This window comes from Glycine max, chromosome 11 (genome assembly GCF_000004515.6).
Source record: "Glycine max cultivar Williams 82 chromosome 11, Glycine_max_v4.0, whole genome shotgun sequence".
Taxonomy (NCBI): Eukaryota; Viridiplantae; Streptophyta; class Magnoliopsida; order Fabales; family Fabaceae; genus Glycine; species Glycine max.
This window is the reverse complement of record NC_038247.2, coordinates 39,189,681-39,216,017: the sequence shown is the minus strand read 5'-3', so window position 1 is coordinate 39,216,017 and position 26,337 is coordinate 39,189,681. Positions and strand designations below refer to the sequence as shown.

The window sequence follows — 26,337 nt, the reverse complement described above, 5'->3', positions numbered from 1 at the left end:
AACCCCTCCCTCCTCAATCTCCTTATGTTCCTTAATTTGGTCCTTCTTTCTCCACCGTCTGATTCTTCCTACTTTTCAATCAACCGCGTTCCCACCACAGTAGTATCCACATTACCCTGAATTTTAATTTGAGCAGTGTTTACTTGGCCCGGTAATCAAAGCACAGGACACAGGTGATTTATGAAGCAAATTAAGCTAAGAGAAAAAGACAGCTAGAGAGAGAGAAAGAGATATTTGATTTTGGAGTTAGCATCCATTACCATTCCCATTTGACCTGATAAGGATGCTTTTAATTTGCTGGGATTCTTAATAACAAGGTAGAATACAATTAATAATACTCGTACATACCTCTTAGTATCACACTTTAGACTTTACACCATATAAAATACATACATGTTACAGTATATGTTATATACAAGGCCTACATATATATTATAGAGATTATATATATATATATATATATATATATATTCTAAATTTTGTGAGTGGATATTATTACTTTGAGCGTGAGAAGGGGAAGAGTAGAGAGAGAGAGAGAGAGATGGGAAGGGGAAGAGTGGAGTTGAAGAGGATTGAGAACAAGATCAACAGGCAAGTGACCTTTGCAAAACGAAGGAACGGGCTTTTGAAGAAAGCTTATGAGCTTTCCGTTCTTTGTGATGCCGAGGTTGCTCTCATCATCTTCTCCAATAGAGGAAAGCAGTACGAGTTTTGCAGCGGTTCAAGGTATTTTTTTTTTCCACCGAAATGCAAAAACAAAAATGGATAATAAACACATGGAATGGACACAACATAACCAAGAAAAAAAAATCCTTTCTTTCTCTTTCTCTTTCTCTTTCTCTCTCTCTCTTTTTGTTTACTTCTTCAAACACATATGGTTATATGTGCACATAAAACATACTAGCACCGAAAAAGGAACCGCAGGACCTTTCTAGTTCTCCACTACACACTTCCTTTGATTTTTGCTGTTTTCAGTGATTCAAAACCACCAGCTAGCGTTTGCCACCTTCTGATGATTTTTTTTTTTTGTGAAAACAACATGAGAAAAGTTTATTTTCTTTTTTCACTGTTTTGAGTTTTTCCGTTTCCGTGAATGTCTCGGCGTTTTTAGCAGGTTGAGTGTTTCTGTGGTCTTATTGATGTTAGATCTGCAACTGGAAATGCAAAGAAATATAAATACAATAAAACAACACAATTGATAGATCACTGTTGTATTGACTATTCTATTCTATGACTATGTCTGTGCTAGTTGTTTTTCTCTTCCTTCTTTAACTTTGTTCTTCCCCAACCCTTTACCATTCTCTTTCTTATCCTCTTTTGGCTCTCAACCCAGCGATTCAAAATTTATTTTTTTTGCTTCATTTGTGTTAAGTTTCAAGCAGATCTGGTTTTAAAGTTTTCCCCCAAAAGCAATTTCGGATCTGCTCATCAGGCTTCTGTTTCTGTGCAATTAAGTGTTGGGAAAAGAAGCACATCATTATTAATTATTTTTTCTATGTCAAGTTTTAGCAGCCAGTGTCTGCTTTTGGCTTCAGTGTTTGAGAATCACTCAAAAAACCTAACTCGTGTCTGCCTTTTCATTTTATTTCACCCAAGGCAAGGCACTATCGCATTTACATCTCAGGGCCTAGCTAGGGTTTCTTTTATTTCTACAATTAGTTCTTAGTTTCCTCAGTATATATATCTGTCCATTTCTTCCCTTTTCATGTATTATTTAAAAGTTTTTTTTATTTGCCTCTGGCTTACTATTTTTCCTATATTATTTATTTACTCATCAAGCTTTATGATGGTACTAATTTTCTGCCCTAATTTACTCATTACTTTCCTTTGTTCATTTGTATACATATGTTATATGTTATATTATTGAAAGCAGATGTACATTTGATATGTTTTTTCAATTGAGAATTATCATGATGAATTTATAACAGGTTGATATACTTATGCTACTAAATCAGGATCGGATGGAATGGTCTTTTCTTATAGGACTTCTAGTATAGTAAATAATTTGACCACCAAATGAAAAATATAAGATTGGTTGAGTAACAGTTCAATTTTTCCTACTAATAAAATTAACAAACTAATCATTAATATTTAACTACAAAAAAATTCACCTCAATCTCCTTATGCATAAACGCACTGCCATATTTTCCATTCATTCAGTTGTACATGTTTCGATGCCTAGCTAGTAGCTAGACAAATCAAGATCTTCTTTCTGGATATACATTGGCTTCGATCTCAGTATAAGTTTGCTTCTTCCACAGCTAGCTACTCTCTCTTTCCCTCTCTCTCGCACTCAGAAATCAACGGTGGTCCATTAGGATCTAATGTACCGTAAAGAACAATGATGTATCCATTTGCGTCTACTTCTGGGCGTTTAGTGGCACATAAATGAGCTATCTCATTTATTATCCATAGTGTATATATCCGATTTCTTTCTCTTGCCAAATTTAGTTTGTTACTTGCCCTTATCTAGCGATAGATGAAAGGGGTCTTAGTTATATATTCACATCTTAAACTACTAACTATCGATCCAGCTCACACAAGGTGTATTATTATGTATTTCTCCATTTATTACTGAGTTGCTTTCTCATCACTATAAGTTGTTCACCGCTTGAGAAAACATAATCTTTTGGCTAGGCGGATTTGGACTTTGCAGCAATTTTGAAGTCAAAAGATGTTTCAAGAGGAGGCACAATTTGTACTTAATAATACTTTAAGTTGAAACCCTTACTAAAGAAAGTATGTTAACTAAGCAGTAACTTACTGTAGTTTTCCCTTTTTTTTAAAAAAAAAAAAAATCTCGGATGCTAAGTACTACTGATTGTGCATCTGTCCTGTAGTAAGGAATTATACATTTAATTGGTACTTATATTATATGATATTCTAAATGTTTATACATTATAATTTTATATATATGTATGTCAACGTGCAGCATGCTCAAAACGTTGGAGAGGTACCAGAAATGCAACTATGGAGCGCCTGAGGACAATGTGGCAACAAATGAAGCCTTGGTATTGGTGATAATCCCATACTGTTCTAGCTAGTATCCCTTTTTGCAGTAGTGTTTGCATAAAGTTATATTTTCAGTAGTGTCTCTCTTAGAAAATCAAGTTGAAGCAATGATTCCCGGAGGGGGTAGTTTTTCATTTTCATATTGAGAAAAGTTATAATTTATAAAAATAAATAAAGACTATTTATTGATAGGGTCTGGAGCAAAACATTTATAGCCTAACTATGTGTATGGACACAATTTGTTACATGCATGCTTCACCAGTTTATTAATGCACAATTCATTCAGCTTTTGTAACAGCTATGATTTTTGCTTCCATGACTATAGGAGTTAAGCAGTCAACAAGAATACTTGAGGCTGAAAGCGCGTTATGAAGCTCTTCAGCGTTCTCAAAGGTAAAGAGCTAGACTCGACTATGTCTAGAAGTATATGCTAGCTACATAATACGAACTGATGAGTTATTAATATATATTTGACTGGTCGATACTCATTAGGAACCTTATGGGAGAAGATCTTGGTCCTCTAAGCAGCAAAGAGCTTGAGTCACTTGAAAGGCAGCTAGATTCGTCTTTGAAACAAATCAGATCAATAAGGGTACTAAAGTTTCCAACGTTGCCAATTTCCATTTTGACATATATAATCATTTTTTTTTTAGCTGTGCAATAAAGAATAGAAGAAATTAGTTGATCTTTCTCATAACTTCATATATAATCTCAATGGTCAATGGTCTATATCAACTTTTCTCATAGCATTCTATATATGCAGACCCAATTCATGCTGGATCAGCTTTCTGATCTACAACGTAAGGTATGAGGTCAATTATGCTTTCTTTCTTTGATCAATGTTTAACTGCTGTTGATCTTCCGCATGTTTCCCTTGCTCACCGATTCAATTATATATGTCACTTGTGAAGGAACACTTTCTAGGTGAATCAAACAGAGATCTCATACAAAGGGTAAGAGACATTTCAACCTACTTAAAATTACGTAGTCACTCAAATTCCGGTTCATATATAGTTCTACCAATTGGACTATAAATACCACCAAATTAAACAATTTGCAGTAAGATATGATTAAACAATTCAACTTTGAATTAATGGACAAATCCCTCGATCCTCAACCACTACAAGTGAAATCAATCTTAAGAGTGAGTTGCGCTGCTGTTAATGTTTGCAGTTGGAAGAGTTTCAAATAAATCCACTTCAACTGAATCCTAGTGCTGAAGAAATGGGGCATGGACGCTATCCAGGTCAACCCCAAGGCCATGCTCTCTTTCAACCATTGGACTGTGAGCCAACCTTACAAATTGGGTATTACTTTCCTCTTCATTCAAATATTAATTTATGCATATATAGTTGTGGTTGTACACATATTATTCCGAACTAGCATGCATGCAATACGAAAGAATTAATGCATGATTCAAGAGATTGTGGTGTACATGGTATATATGGAATTTGATATAGACTATTGGAAACTACAAATATTGCGTGATAATTTAAACTTTGCAATCACGAACCATATGTTGATTAAAGGGTAACGGGCTTTAGATTTTAATAATATAATATATTAATTTGTTTAATCGCAGATATCATCCTGATCCAGTATCAGTGGTGTCAGAAGGCCCAAGCATGAATAATTACATGGCAGGATGGTTACCATGAAAGAGTGTCAAGTGTGGAGCATAATTAAAGATCGATCCTGCCGTTTCAAATCTATTTCAAGTCAAGGAAAACGGAAATTTGTAATAGCACGTAATGGACTTAATTACACTTGACTCTTCCTTCTAATTAATCTAGGAACAATATAAGCAGTGATTTTGTGTGAGCTTTCATAAACAGCACCTAGCTAGCTAGCCTCCTCCATGTTTCAATAATCACTTCTTCCTTTTCCTAATTAATAAAACTATCGTTTGCAGCCTTTAATTTTCCTTTACATTACCTTGTACTATATATCTACCAATGACCTCACACTTTTGCTTCTGTCACTCCTTAGCATTAGTGTTTAATTTTCTCTTCCAGGCATAGCCATTATTTGATGGTTGATTTCACCAAAATAAATTATTTGATGGGTGAGGACGCTTGTATTGTGAAAACATACATTATTTCTCAATTGAAAACTAATCACATTATAGTAAATTAAGTGGTTAAAAAAAATAAAGTTAAATGCACAATAATGAAAGAATGCTAGTCTATCAAATTTTACAAAGAATTTATAAGTGAGAAGTCTACAAACACTTTTTAATAAGGTAAATTGTTTCACAACTAATTTAATTTCATTTAAAAAATAATTTATATCACATTAATTAATTTTATTATTACTAAAAAGGATAAATTATATCATAATTAATTTAATATTAAAAGGTAATTTTGTAAGAAGGATATATAACTTGTATTTCAAAAAAAACAATACAATTTTTCTTGTGTTAAATTTTTTGTAACAATTTAATACGACAAAAATCTATTTTTCTTAAAGATAATAGTAGCTTAAATATATGTTATTGGAGCTGCAATTCGTTAAAGATAATAGATAAACACTTTGTGTCTATGAAATATATAATGAAAACAGTTTTTTTGAACACTGAACAGAATACACAAGGAAAACTTATTTTTGTCAAAAGATAATTTTGTCCAACAACAAAATTGGGGAGTGATTTGTGAATTTAGAGAAAAGGAGAATGAGAATAACATGGGCCTTGGATTTCAGATTTGCCTGCAATTGTGAATCAGGGCTAGCTGAAATAGGCTCCTCAAGACAAATGGGCCTCAGCAACTTATTGACGATGTTTTTTATTTTATTTTTTATTTTTTTTTGAGGAAAGTGTTGACGAACTTGATCATAATGATTTATTAAATTCATGAGAAACTTCATTTATGATCATAATGGAGGTAACTACTTTATGAATTTATCTCGAAAACATTTTATTTGAGTTTAAAATCTATGCAAAATAAATACTTATTGGTATAATTTCTAAAAATATTATTATAAAAATTAACAAACTAACTACAGATGTCAATGTCAATTTGTAATTGAATATTAGTAAAAAAAAATCTTTTATACTGTTAGTAAATACAGTATTCACTCATTGTATTATTCTCAACAAATATTTTCAGTAACAAATAACAACAATAGTAATTATTATTGTATATTAATGACTATTTAAGAGAGAATTTTAATGGTTATCGTGACACGCATACTTCGCATCAAATAATATTTTGACTATAGAATAAGGCCAAGCAGACTTCACCGTAACACGCCAGACGCCTGGTCCCAAGCCAAGACCAAGAGCTCGCAAACCTTTTGTTTTTTTTAGAAAATATAATTAAAATTCCAACAGGATAAGCTCCTACGTCACGAAAATCTTATATACCATAAGAATAATATTTTTTTAGCTTATTTAATATAAAATAAACGTAAAATTTTATATTTATTTGTAATATTCATTTTTAATTTGATTTTTACTGTATTATATTGTCAAAACATCATCTATTAAAATTATACTGTAATTAAGTGGTTACAAAAAAAATTACCAACATATTATTGGTGTGAATGGAGATGAACTCAGATTTTTTAAGATCTATGTTTGAGTTTTCTAAATGAAAAATATATTTATTAAAAATTAGTGGATACTCAATAAGAGAGAAGTGTTGGTGACACTTTCTTTGATATTTTCTTTATGATATTATTTTTATGATTGATTAGAATTTATTGAAAATTATTAATTTTGGTAAGTTTTATTCCTAAATTAATGTTTTTCTCTCTAAAATTGATGATTTTTAATAAATTCTAACCAATCATAAAAAATATCAAGAGAGTGTTGTTGGCACTCCTCAAAATTATAATGAGCTTTTATATGTGTTTGTGTTAGTTATATGATTAATTATTTATCCTTTCATAATTAGTTAAATTTTAAAGCGTCACTTGTGCGTTTTATTTCTTTATCCTGTTTTTCCTAAGATAAATATAAAGTTTTTATAGGAATACAGACTGATGATGTGAGTCAATTAGTAATCCACATGTTTGAATATTGATCCAATAATTAAGTGTCTTTGATGGAATCGATTACCAGATTCATTTTGAAAACTGTGATGATGAAATAAAAATTACTGTGTTGATTAAAACAACTATTGTAGTTGAAAAATAGGACAAATGTTAACCTGTACCTTTATTATTATACTTGGTTGGATGTGTTGAATGAAGAATTAGGTGGCAGATAGTCTAGCTAATCACGGTTTATCCTTGTTATATCAAGTTAATTAAGGTTTTTAATGTTCTGATCGTTGTTGTTCGTGCATGGCATTGGGTGTAACTTAGCATTATTTAGCACACCAGAACTGAAAATGGTAACGTGAATGATAAAGTAGTCTCTTCTCTCTCTATCTATCCTGTTTGGCATTCCTACCCAAATCACTTTTCTATTTTCCATTCATTCATACATATCCGCGTCAACATGTCATTCATTTTTTGTTCCTTATTGTCAGAACCAAAATCATTTCTCTGACCCTCAATCCAATCACAACAACCTTATCCAATTGCCTCGTTTCTACCAATACAACACAACCAACTCCTTTTATTTATTTCTACCCATTTTTCTTTATTTCATCGGAAAAAACAAAAGATACGATCTTATGATGAGGGGAAGAACAAGACATGAAGAAGATGAGCAATCTCGAGCTTTGTACCAGCTCTCCGCGCTCGTTCTCAACCTCCTTCGCTCGCCTCTGTCGTCGTTGACGTTCTCTGACGAGGTTCCGCCGTTGGCGGCGTCACGGCGTCCCGGGCTGGGTCAGATATCGCCGGCGGGATTCGCCTCCTTGCTGTTGGGAATATCGCTGGCGTTGATGCTGTGTGGATCGGTGACGTTCTTCATCGGGTTCGTGTTGATGCCATGGGTTCTGGGATTGGTCATGCTCTTCTACGTCGCCGGAATCCTCTCCAGCCTCTCCGTCTTCGGCCGCTCCATTCTCTGCTACGCCACCGCTCCACCCTCGCCACGTAAGGACATTCCCGGTAGGACAACTAAATTCAATTCAACTTTATTTTTTTCTCTTCCTGTAAATGGAAATCTTTATTTTTGTTTCTAATCCAACGGATTACCAATATGCCACATGATTGACCGTCATCAAAGTCAATGAATGTATTATTAGCACTTATAACACAGTAATTCATAAATCCCAATTAAATCCATCTTTGAGGTATTGAATTCTCGATGCCAGTATCTTAGAGAGATTAATTTATACTGACTTTGAGCTAAAGCGCATCCTTGATTTTAAAAAAGAAAATTAGAATTATGATTTATGAGCCTTTTTTGTTTTTCCTATCTTCCTTCTCTGTGTTGGGGTGGATATGTGGGGAACACAGGGGAAGAGTGGCAATTTACTTTTTGAAGAAATAGCCAATATGATGTGTTTTGAAGAAAGCTCAACAACAAAGTTCTCTTTTTGACCGGTTTTTGTTTGGTTCTAAGAACGGATCTTTAAAGGTTTGGATTTTGGTTGGTTAGCTATCATTTGCTGGAGGTTAGGTTTGGTTAAAATTGGATAATTTTGATATAATAAATATGTGTGTTTAAATTTATTTTAATCATAAATTTTATAGTATAGTAATATACGTCAAGGACTAGCATTAAGTTTCATTATGTTGTTTTCTTGCAAAATAATTGTAGTGCAGAAACATTGATGCTTGGTAATATGGTATGATGGTACCATCCCCATTCCCCACCACAGCAATTGTATATTTCTCAACAGCTTTGCATTCAGGGTAGGGGTCTCTAATAAGCTGTAAGCTCGAAAACAAAGGATATGCAATAATAGTTATTTTTTAAATTATTTCAACTTTGAATGTACATTGAGTAAATCATATTTGATATCTATATAGTTTCTTTTTTTGATATATATTTCTTATTGGGAAATCATTGTTAATTTGTTATTCAACTTACCAAAAGATGGCACGATATGGCAATGGCATGGCCAGGGGAGGTTGAATGGGGTACTTTTGTTAAACATGGCTCTTATAAAACAAGACTGTTAGGAGTGTGTATTTTTTTTTAAAAAAAAATAGTAACACCACTCACTCAAATTCAATACTCATTTACCTGAACCAAAATATACCAAATAAGAGAAGATTTGGATGTCACCCGCAGGCCAGAGCTGGTCGGTCTCTGCTTCATCAGCCTAGCTAATTAGGTAAATTTTGTGTGGCTTGGAGTATTAATTTATTTTTCTTTTTAACATACATACTTTGCTTTATGTCCATAAATTGGTTTTGATTCATTGCCTACATAAACTGCAACTATAATGAGCTTCCCCTTGGAAAAAGAAAATTTTCTAGTATTTTTTAATATCATGTTTTTGTTGTAAATTTCAATTTCAATATTGTTGCATGTTCTGAATTCACCCCTTGCTGTGGAGTCGTGTTTTATTTACTTGATTGGGCTTTTATCTTCATATTGGGTTTTTTATCTTTCTTAATTTGCATGATGAGCCTGACAGCTTAATTCTAAATTTTGGTTGTTGCATGCAGCATGGAAGCTTATGTGAAGTGACCAGATGGAAGAATGAAAATGAGGAGTACGATGGTGTGGGGTTTTGTGCTGTCTATTGGTGCAGGAATCGTGGTTAACTGAGTTTTATTAAGCTACTGAAGTGAACTATGTGGATATGGCTTCTATGTGCATCAGAAATAGCCAAGTAAAATTCTGAAGAACTACTTACTACCTTGGTATTCGGGGGTTGTTCCCAGCTTCTTCCTTCTGTTATCAATTATTTTATTTAACTTTATTCGCACCTTGCTAAATTCTTAAGCTTAGGCTGGTGAATTTCCTTTTGTTCAGTTATAGAAAGAGAAGGAAAATATGATTTGACTCCTGAGAAACAGGGGTTGTACCGGATCAAGAAAAATGTTTTGAAATCGGATGGTTGTTGTGTCTAATTGTCTATAGCAGCTGATATTATTTATTAGCATACCATTCTGCTGTTGAGGGTAGTTGATGAATGATGAGGATTCTTATTGTAGCCCTTATGTTATGGATTAATGCCTTGCTCTCTACTCTAGTGTCACTAATTCTTAACAATTTTAGTTTTTTTTTTCTTGTTAAACAAAGTTATAATTTTTTTTTTCAATTTTGTATAAATGTTGTGTAATCTCTGGTGATACGAGTATTATAAGTTGCTTAAAAATATTAATCTAGACTAAAATGGTATGAAAAAAATATTCAAGAGTATTATTTGGTAATAGATTTTTAAAAAAAAGAAAAATCCAAACCTGTTCTTATAAAGGACTGAAAAGATTGTAAAATTATTTTATGAACTAATATAATGGTGGATTAGATTTTTAAAATTACAATTTATCAAAAAATATTTAAAACTAAAATAAAATGATGATAAAAAAAAGTTTAATTTCAGCTTATTACGAGTTAGTTCAACATCATTATGAGGTACGGAAAATAACATGTTAAGCAAATAGACCCAAATAGACCCAAATAACATGTTAAAGCCTGACCCAATGTAGGTTGCGGGCTTTTCAAGTTGACCCATCATTTTTTTTTTCACTTTTTTACTTTTAAAAATATAAGATTGAAAATTATTTTTATTTTTTTGTCTAAATCAGGATATTTTTTTGGAGTTAGGACTCAAACTTAAAATTTTTAATTAAGATGAAACAATCTTACGTTAATTTATCCACATGATGGTAAAAAATTACTTATATAATATAATATTTTTTTAGAAAAATATAAGATAATCTTATTAATTATTTTATAGAAAGTTGTAATAAGATTGGTTATACATTGTACATCTCAAAAAGTACAACACATAATATATGTATTGTAACTATGTAAAATGTTTTTTTCTCTCTAGAAAATAAATATTAAAGGAACATTAAAAGTTGTATTATTTTAGGTTAATTATTAATCTCAAATTTGAATATTAAACATCTAGTTATATTAAGTTCTTAAAAAATTATCGTTCATACTTATTTGATTTGAAGAGAAGGGTTTTGTTAATCATTAAGACATTGATTAAAAACATAAAATAGAAAGTATTGATTGTGGAGATAATAGACGAACATAAAAAAAAAAAAACAATGGACATCATAATTTTGCATATTCCAAAAAAATATTTTGACTTAGGTGCTTGCTATATATACTTTTTTTTTAAAAAAAATTAAACCGAAAATACTTAAACAGAATAAAAGTATCTTTTGTACAGGAAGGATAAAAGTATTTTTCGATGGTAAAATATAATTACAAAATCCGAATAAAACCAAAAAAAATAGTAATTTAAAATGAGTCATATGTTTTTACTATGCACAAAAAATTGTCTTTTGTTAGTCATTTATGTACCAAAAAAAGTGTTTTATGAAAGGAAAAAAAAAAGAGTGAGAAAAACTGATGTGGCATTCTTATCAGATAATTAATTTAAAACAATTATAGGCATTGAACAAAAGGGATTTTAAGGGTTGAGTGCGAGAGTCCAATTATAGTTAATCAAATCACCACTGATATAATTAAATAACACCAAACTTAGTTAATTTTTCTTATTCGTTTTCAACCACACTAATGGGAGAGGTTCAAGTATGAAAAGAAAATGAATTCATCAAAGCATAAAACATTAAGCCATATGATGTGATATCAGTGTGTGCAGTACGTGCAAGTTATTCCATTCTATGATTCTATACAAACCAAAGTTGTCCTAATCTTGGAATCTCAAAGACTAAAGAGAAGTAGAGTTATTATTCGACGAGGACATGAGAAATGGGAGAATACAGTCACCAAATCAGAAAAGAATAACAAGATAAAAATTACTAAAACTTTAACCAAAAAGAATAGAATAATTAAAGATTTAAAGGAGTGAGGGCGATAAGGCTAGCCAGTGTAGATATGCACACCAATAGCAACAAGAAAGATGGTAATGAGACCAAAGAAGATGATTGTGTGGACCAAGATAGACACTGCACTGGTTTGCATGTTCCCAAACTCCACCACTCTGCTCTTCCCTGGCAATTGAAACACAAGACCAGGGCTTAGCAACACAAACAGCACCACTGCTATCACCACTGGACCCCAATCCGCCATTATATATATATATATATATATATATATATATATGTGTGTGTGTGTGTGTGTATTATGAGGGATTACTTGCTTCTTGCACCTTAATTTACAACACAGACAAAGGTATATTAGACAATAGAAAGCTAGCTAGCTAGCTATACAACGTTATACACATGATCTAGTAGTGTTCAATCAATATTGCAAGTAATATAGGGAAATTGAAGATGATCGATCTTAGAATAAAAAAAATCCAAGTGAATGGAAATTAAATAGGCATAACTCAAGCAAGAAATAAATTAGAAAGAGCTACCTAGCTAGCTAGCATCAACTAAATAAAGAAATAGCTTAATTTCGTTTAGGTGCATGTCATAGTCAGTGCTGTGGTGGGGTGCATTATTGAGTGATGTTTAAGCAAGCAACCATATACGTGCCAGCATATCCTAAATCTAGTGTTTTGGTGTGGCTTTTCATTAATGGAACTTGCTAGCAAGATAAGATCGAATCAATTGATTTTTTTTTGTCTCTGTAGTTGAAAAGCGACTAATGAATAACATATTTGTGTTGAGTAGGTGGACACGTTACCCTGTAGCCTCAGCAAGGACATTAATTAAATTATTTTCTTGTTTGTATAAGAGAAATTAAGAGTTTTGAGATTTGATGGACATCTTTTAAGAAATAAATAGAAATTGATATAAAAAAATTATTATTTAAAAAAGATGTAATGAAAACAATATGTAAATACAACAATCTATGTAAATTTATCGTATATTTAATCAAAGATATTGCACAAATAGATGGGGACTAAGTTTATTCTTTGAATAATTTATTTTATTGGGAAAATAAGCTATGTATTATCAATTATAAAATGGTTTTATACAATCAATTCATCATAAATTTATTGAGTTTTATAATAATCACTTTAAAATTATTATTGATGATAATTTTTTATTGATTAATATCATTTATGACTATTAAACTCTATTTTATTTAATAACTAGTTATATGTGTAATTTTAATAGTTCAATCATTAAATATTTTAATATTACATCAACTACGAATGCACACCAAATTTATAATAAATTAGACACTTATAATTAGATCATCTTGTTAAAGTAGTTACTATTACAAAGTTGAATAACATATCTTGATACTTGGTCAGATACTTATATATGTACGGTGATATATTATATATATTCTTAGAGAATATTAAGCGAATGAGATCCATATATCAATGAAGATCAGGAAAAACGAGCATCGATCAAATCAAAGGTATTTTTAGTTTTACGCTTGAAAAATGTTTATAAATATTAGACGTGAGTTGAAGAGCTGCTCCACATCCTAACCTTGTGTTTGGATTAAGAATTTCAAAATTTCTAAAAATTAGAAATGTATTTAAAACTTTTATAAATTTGAAATATATAAAATTTAATTTCCTTCAAATGTTTTCAAGAGTAAAAATATTTGAAGTTTAATTTGAGTAAAATGCCGCTTCCATGCGTAATTATATATACCTGTAGCACTATGGATAGGGGATGCGATTGGGTGAAGCTGTAAAGAATAATAATAAGGATGTACCAAACAAGGACAAGTGGAACCATAATGGCCTTCTTAGGGCTTAATTAATTAGGAGTTAGGGGTAAGCGTTATATATTCAAATATTCATTATTCAATATTCAATTCAACGTTAATTGTTCTCTTTCTTCTTTCTCCGTGCGTTTATCATATCATATATAATAACTTACACATTTCATACTATATTTTGTTTGTCTCTGCCAGCTATGTGAAGGGGGTCTAAGTCGCACGTTGAAGAATAAAGCACATCTATATATCTATGTGTAAGAATAAATAAATAAAGCATTGGTAAGATGCAGCTTCGCCATGCATGGTGTGACTCAATGATATGCAGTGTATATTAACTTCCAGAGTCTCGATTTGATCATATTTATAAATTAAAAAATATAACAACTTATAAATCTATATTTGATAAACTTATGTGTATAATTTTGAGAGGGAAAAAATAATTAAAACCGTAGAAAATATATATAATTTTTTTATTATTATACTTTAAAACTTGTAAATGTTAAGGAAGCCGCCAGAATCTCCAGCTTTTTGTTTAAGATTTTACGAAACCTTGGAGTGACACTCTCTGATATTGTTCTACCTACCATTTCCATGCACCTTTCCACACCAAGTATCCACAATATATATATACCTCTTCCTCTTTTAACTTCAAACACACGTTCCATCAATATCCTTAATTCCAACATCAAATAATGTTCATGTAGTTCAAAGCACTTCCTAAACGTTCATGTGTAGATCAAGGAATCGATCAAGAACATCAAATAACGGGGAAGAAATTTGGGAACAAAGGGTTTACAGTTACAGTTCACGAATGGAGGGTTTGTGATTTGGATTTAGGGTACACGAAAAAATTTGAGAATTGGGGAGTTATGCCCACCCTCCTCTCTTTTGTTAAACGAAGTTTTCTTTATGACATGTCACATATCAAAATGGAATTTTTGAAAATAGAATGACTAAACATTTCATTTTAAAAATGGAATGTCAAAATCATAAAATTATAAAATTAAGAGACAAAAATTACATTTAAACTTATTTTTTTTACACAAGAGAGATTAAAAAAATAAATATATGAAATATTTCTTTCGTCCAAAACTAAATGTCATACTACGTTACTAATATTACATAAACTAAGAAAATTTAATAAATAAATGAAAATATAAAAGATAATAATTTTATAAAATTTTATTATTAATATTATATTGAAAAGTTAACGTGATATTTATATCAATTTTTTAAAATATAACATTTATTTTAGAACGGATGAAAAGTAGTAATTAAAATGAATGGTATCATTACTTAAAAAAAATATAAATGTTGCGATAGAGAAAGTAAAGGAAAATAGTGCTTGTATAAAAAAAGTGTGAAAGTTCATTATAAGAACATAATTTTATTGCAATTATGATTGTGCACTTTAATTATGTGATGTGCACTTTGCCAATGATTAAAGAAGAAAATGAATTGAATTATGCACTGCGGCGTGCGTGAATTGAATTGAAATGCTCCTTGGTCTTAATTTTGAAGTCAATCCATTCCTCCCCACTTGGTCAACATGATAATTGATATAGAAAGGTTTAATTTAATCTCAACCTCTCAGCAAAAAGATACACGTCTCAATATATTATGCATGTTAAAGTGAGTACAAGCATATGAAAAATAAACAACAAACGAAAGAAAATACAAAGTCATATTTTTCTTTCCCACAAGATCTTCCAAGACAACCCTAGTAATAATAAGAACATGAAGATAGCAATGGATGATAATAAGAAAAAGGAAAAAGTGATCGAATTAGCAAACATAAAGAGAGCTAGCCGATGTAAAAGTGGACCTTAATGGCAAACAAGAAAAGACAAATGAGGCCAAAGTAGAGGAGGGAGTGAACTAGAATGGAAGCACCACTGGTCTGAAAGTTGCCAAACTCAAGGCACCTTGAGCGTCCAGGTACTTGAAAAAGCAAGCCAGGCATTAACAACACGAATAGCACCACAGCCACAACCACAGGCCCACAGTCCAACATTATTAATCTATTCTTCCAATTTATTAATGTGTATTGATAAGTAAGAAAGAACACACAGAGAGTCCTTGTTGTGCTATTCAGAGAAAATATGTACTGCTATATATATACTATGTATTAGGAAGGTGTCGTGCATGGGTGGAGGCCTCGGTGATTAAGCTACGTTTGGATTCACCGCCACTGTGCACGTGGTGCTTGTGGTTCAGATTTGGATTAAGGATAACTTGCTTCACATCATAATTCTAACTATTATCCATGTGCTTCACCTTTCACCGTTTATTTCATGCTCAAGCAAGGAATTATATTAGTTATAGAGCCAGACAGACACTACTCATGTTTAGAAATTCGGAACTTAATTAATAATTGGCTTGGTTTCATGTTCCATACTTCATAAATCTTCTTAAAGGAACTCCACTCATCAGCTATATAGCAAGGATGACAACTTCACAATCATTCACTTGTATTCATAAAAAAAATATCTACAATGACTAGAATGATTTTTTTAGGGAAACAAATGCTGTACTATTTTTTTTTATATAAAAAATGTCAGGGAATTTCTTGCAAATCGATTTGATACAAAAATATTTATATTTTTTAAAGTAAAAAATATTTTCAAACTGTAAAAATATACTCCTATATTTAAAGAATAAAATACACAATTTAAAAGATTGAGAATTTCACTCTCCTAAGTTTCATAATTAAAACATTTTTTATATTCTTGATCTCTTTCATATCTCTTTTGAATGTCCAATTCACGCATTATCTCTCCAATCACCAAAAAAAAATTGTATAATATTACATCACTTAAATAATTGAAACTTGTGCAAAACTAGCATTGAAAGTTTAGTGAAGTTTTCTTTTTGCTGAATGTAAAGTTTAGTCAAGTTGATCACTAAGGTGGCAGCGAACCAGGAACATAGTAGACTCGTTCGAGTTTGGGCCTTCCAAGAAAAAATGTTGTGATGAATATTGGGCTGGAAAAAAAAGAATTTAAATCCACTTCAGTAACTTAACACAGCCTTCGAAGAAAAAAAGTTGTAATGAATCTAATTGTTTTTTAAAATAAAACTTATTATTTATTTTAAATTTAATTATATATAAATAATTTGTTACATATGATCCCTACTTAAAAGTTGCTTGATTATGGTTGTAATTCCCTAATCCCTAAACTGTTACCATTACATTATTACATAGTTCAGCCATATGAAGTTATGAACAGAAATTGTAACTATTCAAGAAGACTTCATCAATAGACTTCTGAATACACGATCTCTAACTTCATTCTTTTGAGCGTTTAATTTCTCTGTATTTTGTCGGTATCAAAAGAGTATAGTAGCTATAGGGGAGAAATTCAAAAACCAAAGAAAATGATGCATGTTAGGTCTACTCAAGTACCAAGAGAGTGACATTTGCGACTTATTCCCAGTCAGGTCATGCTTTTCTTACTGATTCACGTTACTCACGAGTTCTCTTCAGGTCACCACCACCAATATTCATTTGTTCACACTTTCAAGTCTTTACTCACTGCAACTGAATTGCTACACAATAATTAAGGTTGTGTTTGATTTAGGATGAGAGAAAAAAAAGAACTTTATACTTTTTATATGGAATTCATACTTTTATTACTTTTAAGTTAAAAAGAAATCTTCTATTTCTATTCTCTTTTTATCTTCTAAATCAAACATATCCTTAACTTTTCTTCAAAGGGAGTCGAACGAAATTTCCTCCGCGAGACATATCTTATCCATAATTCTCTAACTTTGGTACAATTTATCCAAGAAATTCGTCGTTAGATGTCTCCGACACTTTCAATTTACATTACATATAACCACCACTGTTTACTTATTGTTACATACTTAGATGTCAAAAATATTTTTAAAATTAAGAAATATAACAAAAGCTTATCCATAAAATTTTCAAAACAATAATTACAATACATTGGCATTATAAATATTCATTATACTACCATCGATCTAATCCGCCTCGAGCAAATAAGTTCATGGACACAATTGTTGTCCTTCCTACCCACATGGAGGAATAATTGATTGGATTTCTATAGTTTCAGATATAGAAAAGACGATTATTATTAAGTTCTTACTTCTTAGTGTGTGTGTGGGCACCATTAAGTTCTGCATGATTCCAAGACTGACGTGAGCAAGAAACAATAAGATGAGTTCTGAATTCTTGGGCTAATTTGACATTGTCATGGCAGGTTTGGAGTACAGCATCGATGATCTGTTTCAAGAAGCTAAGAGGAGATGGCTCAAGCCTGTGGAAGCTCTTTACATTCTACGGAATCACGACCAGTGCAAGTTCACCCACCAGCCCCCTCATCAGCCAGCTGGTAACATAACATCCTGTGTTTTCTTTGTTCAAATGAAGGACAGGTTTTTCCGATTATCATAGGTTACTGATTGTCGAAGATGTTGCCTATCCACTTTCTTAACAGGTGGATCCCTGTTTCTGTTTAATCGTAGAATCATGCGTTCCTTCCGTAAAGATGGTCATAACTGGCGGAAGAAAAAAGATGGCAAAACTGTGGGAGAAGCGCATGAACGGCTTAAGGTCTGTTATTAGTGTCCGTGGTGTTGTGATAATTAAGATTACCTACAATGATCATTAAAAGGTTTCACATGAGGGTGAGGCATGGTGCAACTGCATGTAGGTCTCAGGTTCAAATCCTAGAAGTAGCCTCTTCACATGCGGTGATAAGGCTACATGCATCTACCCTCCCAAAACCTCTCCAAGTGGAAGCCTTGTCTACTATGCTGTCCTTTTTCTTTTTTTTGACATCTATTTGTCTTGCTGCAGCTCATGTCAGCCATTACCATCTTGCCAACTTTTGGCATGCTTTATTTTTTATGCAAATGCCCCAATTTGCACTCTAATTTGGACCAAGCTCCTTCCTTTCTTTTAGTCTCAAATAAGAACCATGCAGAAAAAAATAGATGAAACATACAATAATTGTACCATACTGAGAGCTTGAAGTTTTCATACCAATGGAAATTATACGTTCTTCTACTTCACTTTCTTTCCTTTTTATTTATTAGAGGAAATTGAATAATAAAAATTTGACATTGTTGCTGTAATATCTTGTATGCATGATGTATTTCTACTTGGATTTTGTTTATTTTCTTGCTTTAATTGCAAAAGTCTGCTAATGTTTCAAGCAGGTCTGAGTGATTAAATTACAGTCCATAAATGTACTAAATTATTAGGAAGAAGTATTCAAATCTCAGACATATTGAAACAAAGTATTAATCGAAAATAATTAACGATCCTCATTGGAAATTTCATTTTCAAATCTATCTCCTAATCTGCTCTGTACCATATATAGCTTCCAAAAAGCTTTTGGGACAAATAGTAAGTTTTTTTTATCTAGCACTCATTTTGTGCATGAGCTGTAACAGAACATTGAGATGTAACCAATTTGTTGTTTAATAGTTTTACTGGTATGGAGCATTTTTCTCTTTTAAATATAATTCACTTATTTTTTGCTATATTGATGCCTTTGTGCCAACATTTGTTTTGCGATAGAATTCTATGTATTGATTTTCTCAATCTGATTGGTCATTCTAATCTGCATGTTTAGGTTGGCAATGTTGAAATCCTAAACTGTTACTATGCACATGGAGAGGAGAACCGTACTTTTCAGAGACGGAGCTATTGGATGTTGGAGCCGTGAGTAAATTTTAACTATTAGCTGGATACCAACCATATTATTATGTTGCCACTAGTTGTATCTTTTAAGATCCACACACAAACTTACAAAGGTATATTAAAGGCAACTTTATTACCAAGATAAAATTATCTTGACTGTGAAACAAAATCAACCTTCAGTATATGTAACTAATATTAACATGGGTTCATTTATATGCCAATATGTTATTGTAGTGCATGTTCATATTTGCTCATACACTATTGTTTCTTGACAGGGAATATGATCATATTGTTCTTGTGCATTATAGAGAAACAAGTGAGGTGAGTTTCCAGAACATGATATCAGATAAACATAATATAGTATTTGCAGTTTATTATGTGTGAAAAGGTGGGAATCCTTTTTAAGCAACACATCTCAAAGAAAAGTATGTTCATCTATTTTGTTCATTGCTTGGGAATTGTATCAACAACCCAAGGTTGAGTTTGACATTACTGTTTACTCTCACATTTTGCAGGGGAAATCCAATTCTGAGCATGTCACACAATTGCCATCAGGTTCCTCTCCTGCTTTTAGTCAGAGTCATAGCTCGTATACTGCTCACAACCCAGGAACAGCATCCATGATTGGTGATTCATGTGAACCTAATCAGAATTTTTCTTTTCCTGGGTCTTTAGAAGTTACGTTCGAAGCACAAGCCTTGCGCCAATTGGAAGAACAGCTGAGTTTGAATGATGATGGCTTCAATGAAATTGCACTTGATTTAGTGTCAGGTCAAGATCAAAGGGTGGTTTATAAGCAAGATAAATCTGCAGCTTTGTCTGGACCAAATGATCTAGGACAACCTTGTGATGGATATAATGGAAGACAAGGTAATTTAGACAAACTTGAGCTGTTAATGTTTTTTTTGGAGCGGGGGAATAAAATTAATATATGTTTGAAGTTAGTGAAACATTTGAATTATTATCCTATTTTACGCTTTTATCTTGTATTGTGTTTAGATTTGTTCAGTTATAGATGCTTGTCTTCTACTTACGCAACATATGCAGGTGGCTTCTTCCACCCTCACAGCTAATTTATAACATACCTACTTATTTTAAGTTCTCTAAGGTTATCATAGCCATATATATATATATATATATATATATATATATATATATATATATATATATATATATATATATATATAGATTATATCTTCTATTCTTCTAATTTGTCTATGGTACCCTTCTGTTTGATAGATTTTCTTTAAGTGAAACTTCCCCAATTGTTATATGCTGGTTGTTTCATGTGAATCTTTTAAAAGAGAGTGTAGGGAGATTATTGTGAATCAGGTAACCAGAAATCAAAAAGGTTTGAAACAAAAGCCTCACAATTAGGTCTCTTGTATCTAGAATCACTCCAGGAGGCATTCAAGAAATCTTCGTAAAAAAATATATTAACCATGCAGCACAGTTTTCAAATATTTAATGCACAGAACTCTATGTGTTAGATAATATGTCAATGTTGTTTATCCTCTTTTGTGCTTGAGAAATTAAATTAAAAGGCATTCTAGTTTGTATTATTCAGTGAGTTGGGTTACAACATGTGTATCCATATATATACAAATAAAATGTTATCTAAAAGATAAACCAATCTTATGTAAAAGTTAAACTGGTTATCTAATCTAATCTTCTAAAAGATAAACTACATGTCTGATTAAAATTAGCACTCCCCTAGTCCCCTTAAAGTTGGAGCATATATGCCTTGTTACATATGTAAGTTATCCTAGGACCTCATAAGGACTTAGTCGATATGACTGCAAGTTGTTCCTTAAAATTCACAATGGTAGTCTTCATGATGCCAGGAGGATCTTTTCTCTAATGAAGCAACAATCAACCTCTATATGTTTAGTCCTCTTGAGAAAGATCAGATTGGAGGAAAGATGCTAAGCTTGGTTGCCACAAGCAAGTTCCATAGGACCTCACAAGTAAATGCTTTAGCCATAAAAATTCATAAGTCATATTAGCCATAGCACGATATATTGCTTTGGTACATGACCTTGCAACCACAGTCCGTTTCTTACTTTTTCGTGAGATTAAGTTACCACTGATGAAAAGATAAATTGCATATCTTATTACAATCAACAAAGTGTTTCGTTGTAAATTAGTTACTCATGATCCACTCAACTTTTTTTTCCCAAACTGTCACATTCAGCTTTAGATCAGACTCAATTTATTTCACTAGATCTTTATAGTTTGTTTTTGCTACTCCTAATTATAATTAAACAACAACTGTAAAGAGAGGAAAGCAAAATCTTCTGAAATTATTGTATTTTCTGTAGATGACAGTGGCACATATTATCATGATTTTCTTGATGATTGTCCTGGTGGAAATGAAAAAACTATATACTGGACGAAAGTGCTGGAATCGTGTAAGCCCTTATCTGTGACCAAATTACCAGATCAACATGCATATGAGGCGATTGGAAATGTGAGTATTCCAAAGATATACTTCATGCTGTCAAGAGTTTATAATACATTTTTCTTTTGCAACTTGCAAAGAAATAAAATCTCTATGCTTAAAACAGGAAAATACATTATTTTCTTCGGGAAGGGGAGTGATTGCCAACCTGGAAAACAATCAGTGGCTAAACTCCAACAGTAATAATATTGAAAACTGTATGACTTATTTCTACCTTAACTTGCTTGATGATTTCCCTTTTTTTGCATATAATGAAACTTCTTCCATCTCTCTTTGATGTTCCATATCACTTGCTGTTTTATTGTTTCCTCAAGATGGTGGGGTCAAATTTCCACCATATTCTCTAGCAGAAACTCCAGGAGCTAACTCTGACTACTATGAAACATTTTTTGACCAATTCCAAAATCAAGGACCTCTGGGTGTAGATTCAAGCTTGACTGTTGTGCAGAAACAGAAATTTACCATTAGGGCAGTATCCCCAGAATACTGTTATTCTACCGAGACTACAAAGGTTTGTGCCTTTTAATTTCAACACTTACTATGTCCTATTAATGATTTATCACTCTTTGCACTAGGGACTGTTATCTGCCGAATGATGGAATTGTTATTGTTTTTTGGTGCCTACTGCTCAGCTTTACCTATGATGTTCTTGAAGAGCTTTAAAATGCATACACAACATGGTTCAAATACGTATGCATTTTTGGTATAATGTAATTATATATGTAATAACTAGGGAGTTAAAAAGGCAAGCTCTTAGCTTTTGATTTCAATACTTAATCATTTGGGACATATACTTTGTGTCTACTCTCTTTCCGTTTGAACTTTTATTATTTTATTTATGATATGATACAAATACTATTGATTTTGTCTATATTTGAATCCTAATTTCCCAAGTTATATTCATAGGTGATCATTATTGGGTCATTTCTCTGCCATGACTCGGATTCTACCTGGGCCTGTATGTTTGGTGATGTTGAAGTTCCTGCAGAGATAATTCAGGACGGCATAATCTGTTGTGAAGCTCCATCCAATCATCTTGGAAAGGTTAATTTGTGCATTACTTCAGGAAATAGGGTGCCATGCAGCGAAATGAGGGAGTTTGAGTTTCGAAATAAGACTACTAGTTGCACTCGCTGTAATTCATTGGAAACAGAAGGAAGCAAAAGTCCTGAAGATCTGTTATTACTTGTTCGATTTGCAGAGATGCTCCTTTCTTCTTCAACTACAAAGGATGACAGAATAGAATCTGGAAGTCATCTTTCAACAGAACAGAAAGATGATGATGATTCGTGGAGCCATATTATAGACACTCTTCTAGATAGCACTAGAACACCATCTGATGCTGTTAAATGGCTTCTTGAAGAGCTGCTGAAGGATAAGTTGCAGCTCTGGCTTTCTAACCGAAGAGATGAAGGGACGGGCTGTTCTTTGTCCAAGAAAGAGCAGGGGATAATACACATGGTTTCTGGGTTGGGTTTTGAGTGGGCCTTGAACCCCATTCTCAGTTGTGGTGTGAATATAAATTTCCGTGACATCAATGGATGGACCGCTCTTCATTGGGCTGCACGGTTTGGGAGGTAATAGAAAACTGATTTGTTGATATTGATGTGCAATTGTGATAGCATTTTTGTTTCAAAGCCTTGAATAATATACACATGATCAAATCTACTTAGAAACCTTTACTTTATCCTTGGGAGAAGGGAATACCAATGCAAAGAAAGAGAACAAGGAGGACAAATAAAGCCTGTATCAAATACCTGCCCAGTAACAGTATGCTTCACATGCAACAGGATGTTTCAATCATTCTTGAACATGTATATAAAGCCTAATCAATCAAAGCCAAATGTTTAGTTTTTTGTTTCAACAAAAAAGGCTTTCCCCACCATATGGGATCGGCTACATTAATTAAATAACAACATTGTGTTGGACCAAAAACTGAATTTTAAGAAATTTCATTTAAATCGAATTGTTTTTAAACCTTTTCTCTGGAGTTTTCCTTGGTCTTCCCCTATCTCTATTTGATCAGACTGTACTCCATATAATTAATTCGTCTTACCAAGGCATCTATTGGTCTTCTAGCATGATCAAACCATCTTATTAGACCAAATTCTGACATAAATGATCATATCAAGATTGAAACTCTTGCTTTTAAAAGTCTTTATAAATGATCTGTTCCATTCTAAGTGTTCTGGAAATTCAGGTCACTGAATATTTTGTTTCATGATAGGGAAAAAATGGTTGCTTCACTTATAGCTTCTGGTGCATCTGCTGGAGCAGTGACAGATCCAAGTTCACAAGATCCAACCGGTAAAACTGCTGCATCTATTGCAGCCAGCCATGACCATAAGGGTCTGGCAGGTTATCTTTCAGAGGTAGACCTAACAAGCCATCTGTCGTCCCTCACATTGGAAGAGAGTGAGCTTTCTAGAGAATCTTCTGAGCTTGAAGCTGAGTTAACTGTCAGTAGTGTCTCTGAAGAAAATCTTGTGGCCAGTGAGGATCAGGTTTCACTAAAAGCTTCCTTGGATGCTGTTAGAAATGCAGCTCAGGCAGCTGCACGGATACAAGCTGCTTTTCGTGCACATTCTTTTAGAAAACGGAAAGAAAGAGATGCTGCCGCCACAGTTCTAGATGGATATTGTATTGATGCAGGTAGCATTGATAATAACATTTCAGTGCTTTCTGCCATGTCAAAACTTAGTTCTCAGAGCTGGCGTGATTACAAAGCTGCTTTGTCGATTCAGAAGAAATATCGAAATTGGAAAGGTCGTATAGAATTCTTAGCATTGCGCCAGAAAATAGTTAAGATACAGGTAACTGTAATAGAAGTTGTTATTACAGTTTTGCTATACCAATTGAATTCCAAGAGTTCTGTATGTACCTGGACATAGGCACTGTAGAAATGTAGGTACTTTGTAATGTAAATAAATAATAAATTTGTTAATAAATTGGAAGGAGGGGGGAGATAAAAGACATAGCTAGACATGCACATGCATATATCAAGAATAACCTTGGCTTTTCAATATTTATTTGGGCAGGCTTGTGTGAGGGGTTACCAGGTTCGGAAGCAATACAAGCTAATATTATGGGCAGTTGGAATCTTGGACAAGGTTGTGTTACGATGGCGGAGAAAACGAATTGGTATACAAAGTGTCCGGCAAGAAATGGAGTCAAATGAAGAAGAAAGTGATGATGCAGATTTTCTCAATGTGTTCCGGAAAGAGAAAGTAAATGCAGCAATTGAAAAGGCCTTGAAGCGGGTGCTTTCCATGGTCCACTCCACTGGTGCTCGTCAGCAATATAGACGCTTGCTTTCGTTGTATCGTCAAGCCAAGGTAAATACACTAATGAAAGCAAAAAAGAAAATATAGGTCTGGGATACCACCAGTTAGTTAAACCACTTTTTGCATTCAGATTGATCAAATAATAAGTGATTGTTACGAGTATAGCTTTCATAGTCCATTTCTTTACTGAGAGACAAATAAGATAACTGTAACGCTAGCGAGTAGCCACATGATATTCTCTTTGGACACACTGTTATTACTAGATGAAACCCAATTCTGGTGTCTCATAAAATGTTGAAATTTGAAAATCAGAATACAATCTGATCCCATTCTTTATTAGTGGGGCTAGCTGCATGAGGCTTTACTCAACAATAAAAGTGTCAAATAGTGTGTTGCTAACACTTTTCATAAAGTAATTAGGAGCTTAATTAAACATGCTAAGCTAGCATATAGCAATGTTTTTTTATGTAAGGAGAGGTTCCCTGTTTTGTGCGATCATAACTTATTGATTCTTTTACAGATTGAACATGGCAGCACAAGTGATGAAGCACCGTTATCAACTTCGGAAGAGAATGCTTCCAATATGGAAGATGATGATTTGTGTCAATTTTTGGACACCTTCTTCTGGCCTTCCTAGTTTTTATTTATCTTTGATGATAAATTTCTGGCTTCCCCGCTCATATGGTCTGTGTATTTGAATGTCTAGGTTGTATAGTGATAATGGCGATGGACACTTTCTCTTTTTATGTACAAAATGGGCTTCAAGGCTCTGGTGGTATAGGATTTCAAATTCAGTGGACTAAGTTTATATTTCTTATATGTCTTTTCATCAGAAGAACTACACAGAATTACAGAAACCACAAAGATAAAAATGTTATATTATTAAGATATTAATCTGATTTAAAATGATTACGTATCATTCCCATTTTAAGGAGGATTCAAATTAATCTAATTTCTCATTGGGTATTCCTTTAATATGTAACATTATTTTCTTTTTATCAATTTTGTGTAACTTTAAATTATTTATAAATTGTTCTGAAGCATAAAAGGAAATCTTTTTTTATTTTGAGCGTGGATTTTTCTAGTCTAAGTATATCTTATTTTTATCATGAATTATTTTACTAAATTATAATTTTGGTTCTCTTAATTTTTTAAATTCATGATTTTGATTTTCTTGATTTTTAATTATAATATTTGGTCCTTCTAATTTTATAAATTTATGATTTTAGTCTCCTTATAGATTATTAACTAATAATCGTGATTATTAAAGATATTAAATTAA

At 32.4% G+C, this 26,337-nt stretch overlaps 5 protein-coding genes and 1 long non-coding RNA gene across 16 annotated transcripts; 4 read left to right on the top strand and 2 right to left on the bottom strand.

Moving 5' to 3' along the window:
* Positions 1–472: 472 nt before the first annotated feature.
* On the top strand, positions 473–4,941 carry LOC100794429 (agamous-like MADS-box protein MADS4). Of its 2 annotated transcripts, none has more exons than XM_006591379.1 (8): positions 473–726; positions 2,933–3,017; positions 3,338–3,405; positions 3,505–3,604; positions 3,776–3,817; positions 3,924–3,965; positions 4,186–4,319; positions 4,595–4,941. In XM_006591379.1, exons 1-8 carry the CDS (start codon positions 542–544, stop codon positions 4,668–4,670), a joined length of 732 nt encoding a protein of 243 aa, XP_006591442.1. In that variant the 5' UTR covers positions 473–541; the 3' UTR covers positions 4,671–4,941. The 2 variants fall into 2 exon arrangements, with proteins under 2 accessions (XP_006591442.1, XP_003538541.1); XM_003538493.5 differs by having other exon boundaries at positions 481–726; positions 2,933–3,011.
* Positions 4,942–7,238: 2,297 nt separating this feature from the next.
* On the top strand, positions 7,239–9,936 carry LOC100526959 (uncharacterized). Of its 8 annotated transcripts, none has more exons than XR_005887004.1 (4): positions 7,244–8,001; positions 8,672–8,766; positions 9,149–9,191; positions 9,529–9,573. XR_005887004.1 is itself a non-coding variant. In XM_006590209.4 (2 exons), exons 1-2 carry the CDS (start codon positions 7,635–7,637, stop codon positions 9,543–9,545), a joined length of 384 nt encoding a protein of 127 aa, XP_006590272.1. In that variant the 5' UTR covers positions 7,239–7,634; the 3' UTR covers positions 9,546–9,936.
* A 1,643-nt stretch (positions 9,937–11,579) lies between these two features.
* Positions 11,580–12,588, bottom strand: LOC100787382 (uncharacterized). Its single transcript, XM_006591380.4, has one exon. The coding sequence runs from the start codon at positions 12,077–12,079 to the stop codon at positions 11,870–11,872; it is 210 nt and encodes a 69-aa protein (XP_006591443.1). The 5' UTR covers positions 12,080–12,588; the 3' UTR covers positions 11,580–11,869.
* A 601-nt stretch (positions 12,589–13,189) lies between these two features.
* Positions 13,190–14,035, top strand: LOC121173091 (uncharacterized). 2 transcript variants are annotated; one of them, XR_005887247.1, is made up of 3 exons: positions 13,190–13,327; positions 13,576–13,694; positions 13,835–14,035. It is a non-coding gene; the product is annotated as an uncharacterized lncRNA (long non-coding RNA). The 2 variants fall into 2 exon arrangements; XR_005887246.1 differs by lacking the exon at positions 13,190–13,327 and having other exon boundaries at positions 13,338–13,694.
* Positions 14,036–15,229: 1,194 nt separating this feature from the next.
* LOC102660664 (uncharacterized) lies at positions 15,230–15,724 on the bottom strand. The gene has a single exon (XM_006591381.4). It carries the CDS (start codon positions 15,651–15,653, stop codon positions 15,444–15,446), a length of 210 nt encoding a protein of 69 aa, XP_006591444.1. The 5' UTR covers positions 15,654–15,724; the 3' UTR covers positions 15,230–15,443.
* A 1,721-nt stretch (positions 15,725–17,445) lies between these two features.
* Positions 17,446–25,858, top strand: LOC100787909 (calmodulin-binding transcription activator 4). Of its 2 annotated transcripts, XM_006591382.4 has the most exons (13): positions 17,447–17,994; positions 18,100–18,215; positions 19,243–19,331; positions 19,586–19,631; positions 19,826–19,865; positions 19,986–20,180; positions 21,632–21,780; positions 21,878–21,968; positions 22,086–22,282; positions 22,678–23,348; positions 23,999–24,584; positions 24,810–25,106; positions 25,576–25,858. In XM_006591382.4, the coding sequence occupies exons 1-13, from the start codon at positions 17,856–17,858 to the stop codon at positions 25,690–25,692; spliced, it is 2,733 nt and encodes a 910-aa protein (XP_006591445.1). In that variant the 5' UTR covers positions 17,447–17,855; the 3' UTR covers positions 25,693–25,858. The 2 variants fall into 2 exon arrangements, with proteins under 2 accessions (XP_003537532.1, XP_006591445.1); XM_003537484.5 differs by having other exon boundaries at positions 17,446–17,994; positions 19,826–20,180.
* The last annotated feature ends 479 nt before the right edge of the window (positions 25,859–26,337 follow it).

What these genes read in the sequence shown, in the direction of transcription:
- LOC100794429 (XM_006591379.1), top strand. Translation starts at nt 542, where the DNA reads ATGGGAAGGGGAAGAGTGGAGTTGAAGAGGATTGAGAACAAGATCAAC. An exon ending in GAGTTTTGCAGCGGTTCAAG is followed by an intron (nt 727 to 2,932) that starts GTATTTTTTTTT and finishes GTCAACGTGCAG; the next exon opens with CATGCTCAAAACGTTGGAGA. An exon ending in ACAGAGATCTCATACAAAGG is followed by an intron (nt 3,966 to 4,185) that starts GTAAGAGACATT and finishes TAATGTTTGCAG; the next exon opens with TTGGAAGAGTTTCAAATAAA.
- LOC100526959 (XM_041006386.1), top strand. Translation starts at nt 7,635, where the DNA reads ATGATGAGGGGAAGAACAAGACATGAAGAAGATGAGCAATCTCGAGCT. An exon ending in GCCACGTAAGGACATTCCCG is followed by an intron (nt 8,017 to 9,148) that starts GTAGGACAACTA and finishes TGTCACCCGCAG; the next exon opens with GCCAGAGCTGGTCGGTCTCT.
- LOC100787382 (XM_006591380.4), bottom strand. Translation starts at nt 12,079, where the DNA reads ATGGCGGATTGGGGTCCAGTGGTGATAGCAGTGGTGCTGTTTGTGTTG.
- LOC102660664 (XM_006591381.4), bottom strand. Translation starts at nt 15,653, where the DNA reads ATGTTGGACTGTGGGCCTGTGGTTGTGGCTGTGGTGCTATTCGTGTTG.
- LOC100787909 (XM_003537484.5), top strand. Translation starts at nt 17,856, where the DNA reads ATGGCAGGTTTGGAGTACAGCATCGATGATCTGTTTCAAGAAGCTAAG. An exon ending in CAGTAATAATATTGAAAACT is followed by an intron (nt 21,969 to 22,085) that starts GTATGACTTATT and finishes TGTTTCCTCAAG; the next exon opens with ATGGTGGGGTCAAATTTCCA. An exon ending in TGGGCTGCACGGTTTGGGAG is followed by an intron (nt 23,349 to 23,998) that starts GTAATAGAAAAC and finishes GTTTCATGATAG; the next exon opens with GGAAAAAATGGTTGCTTCAC.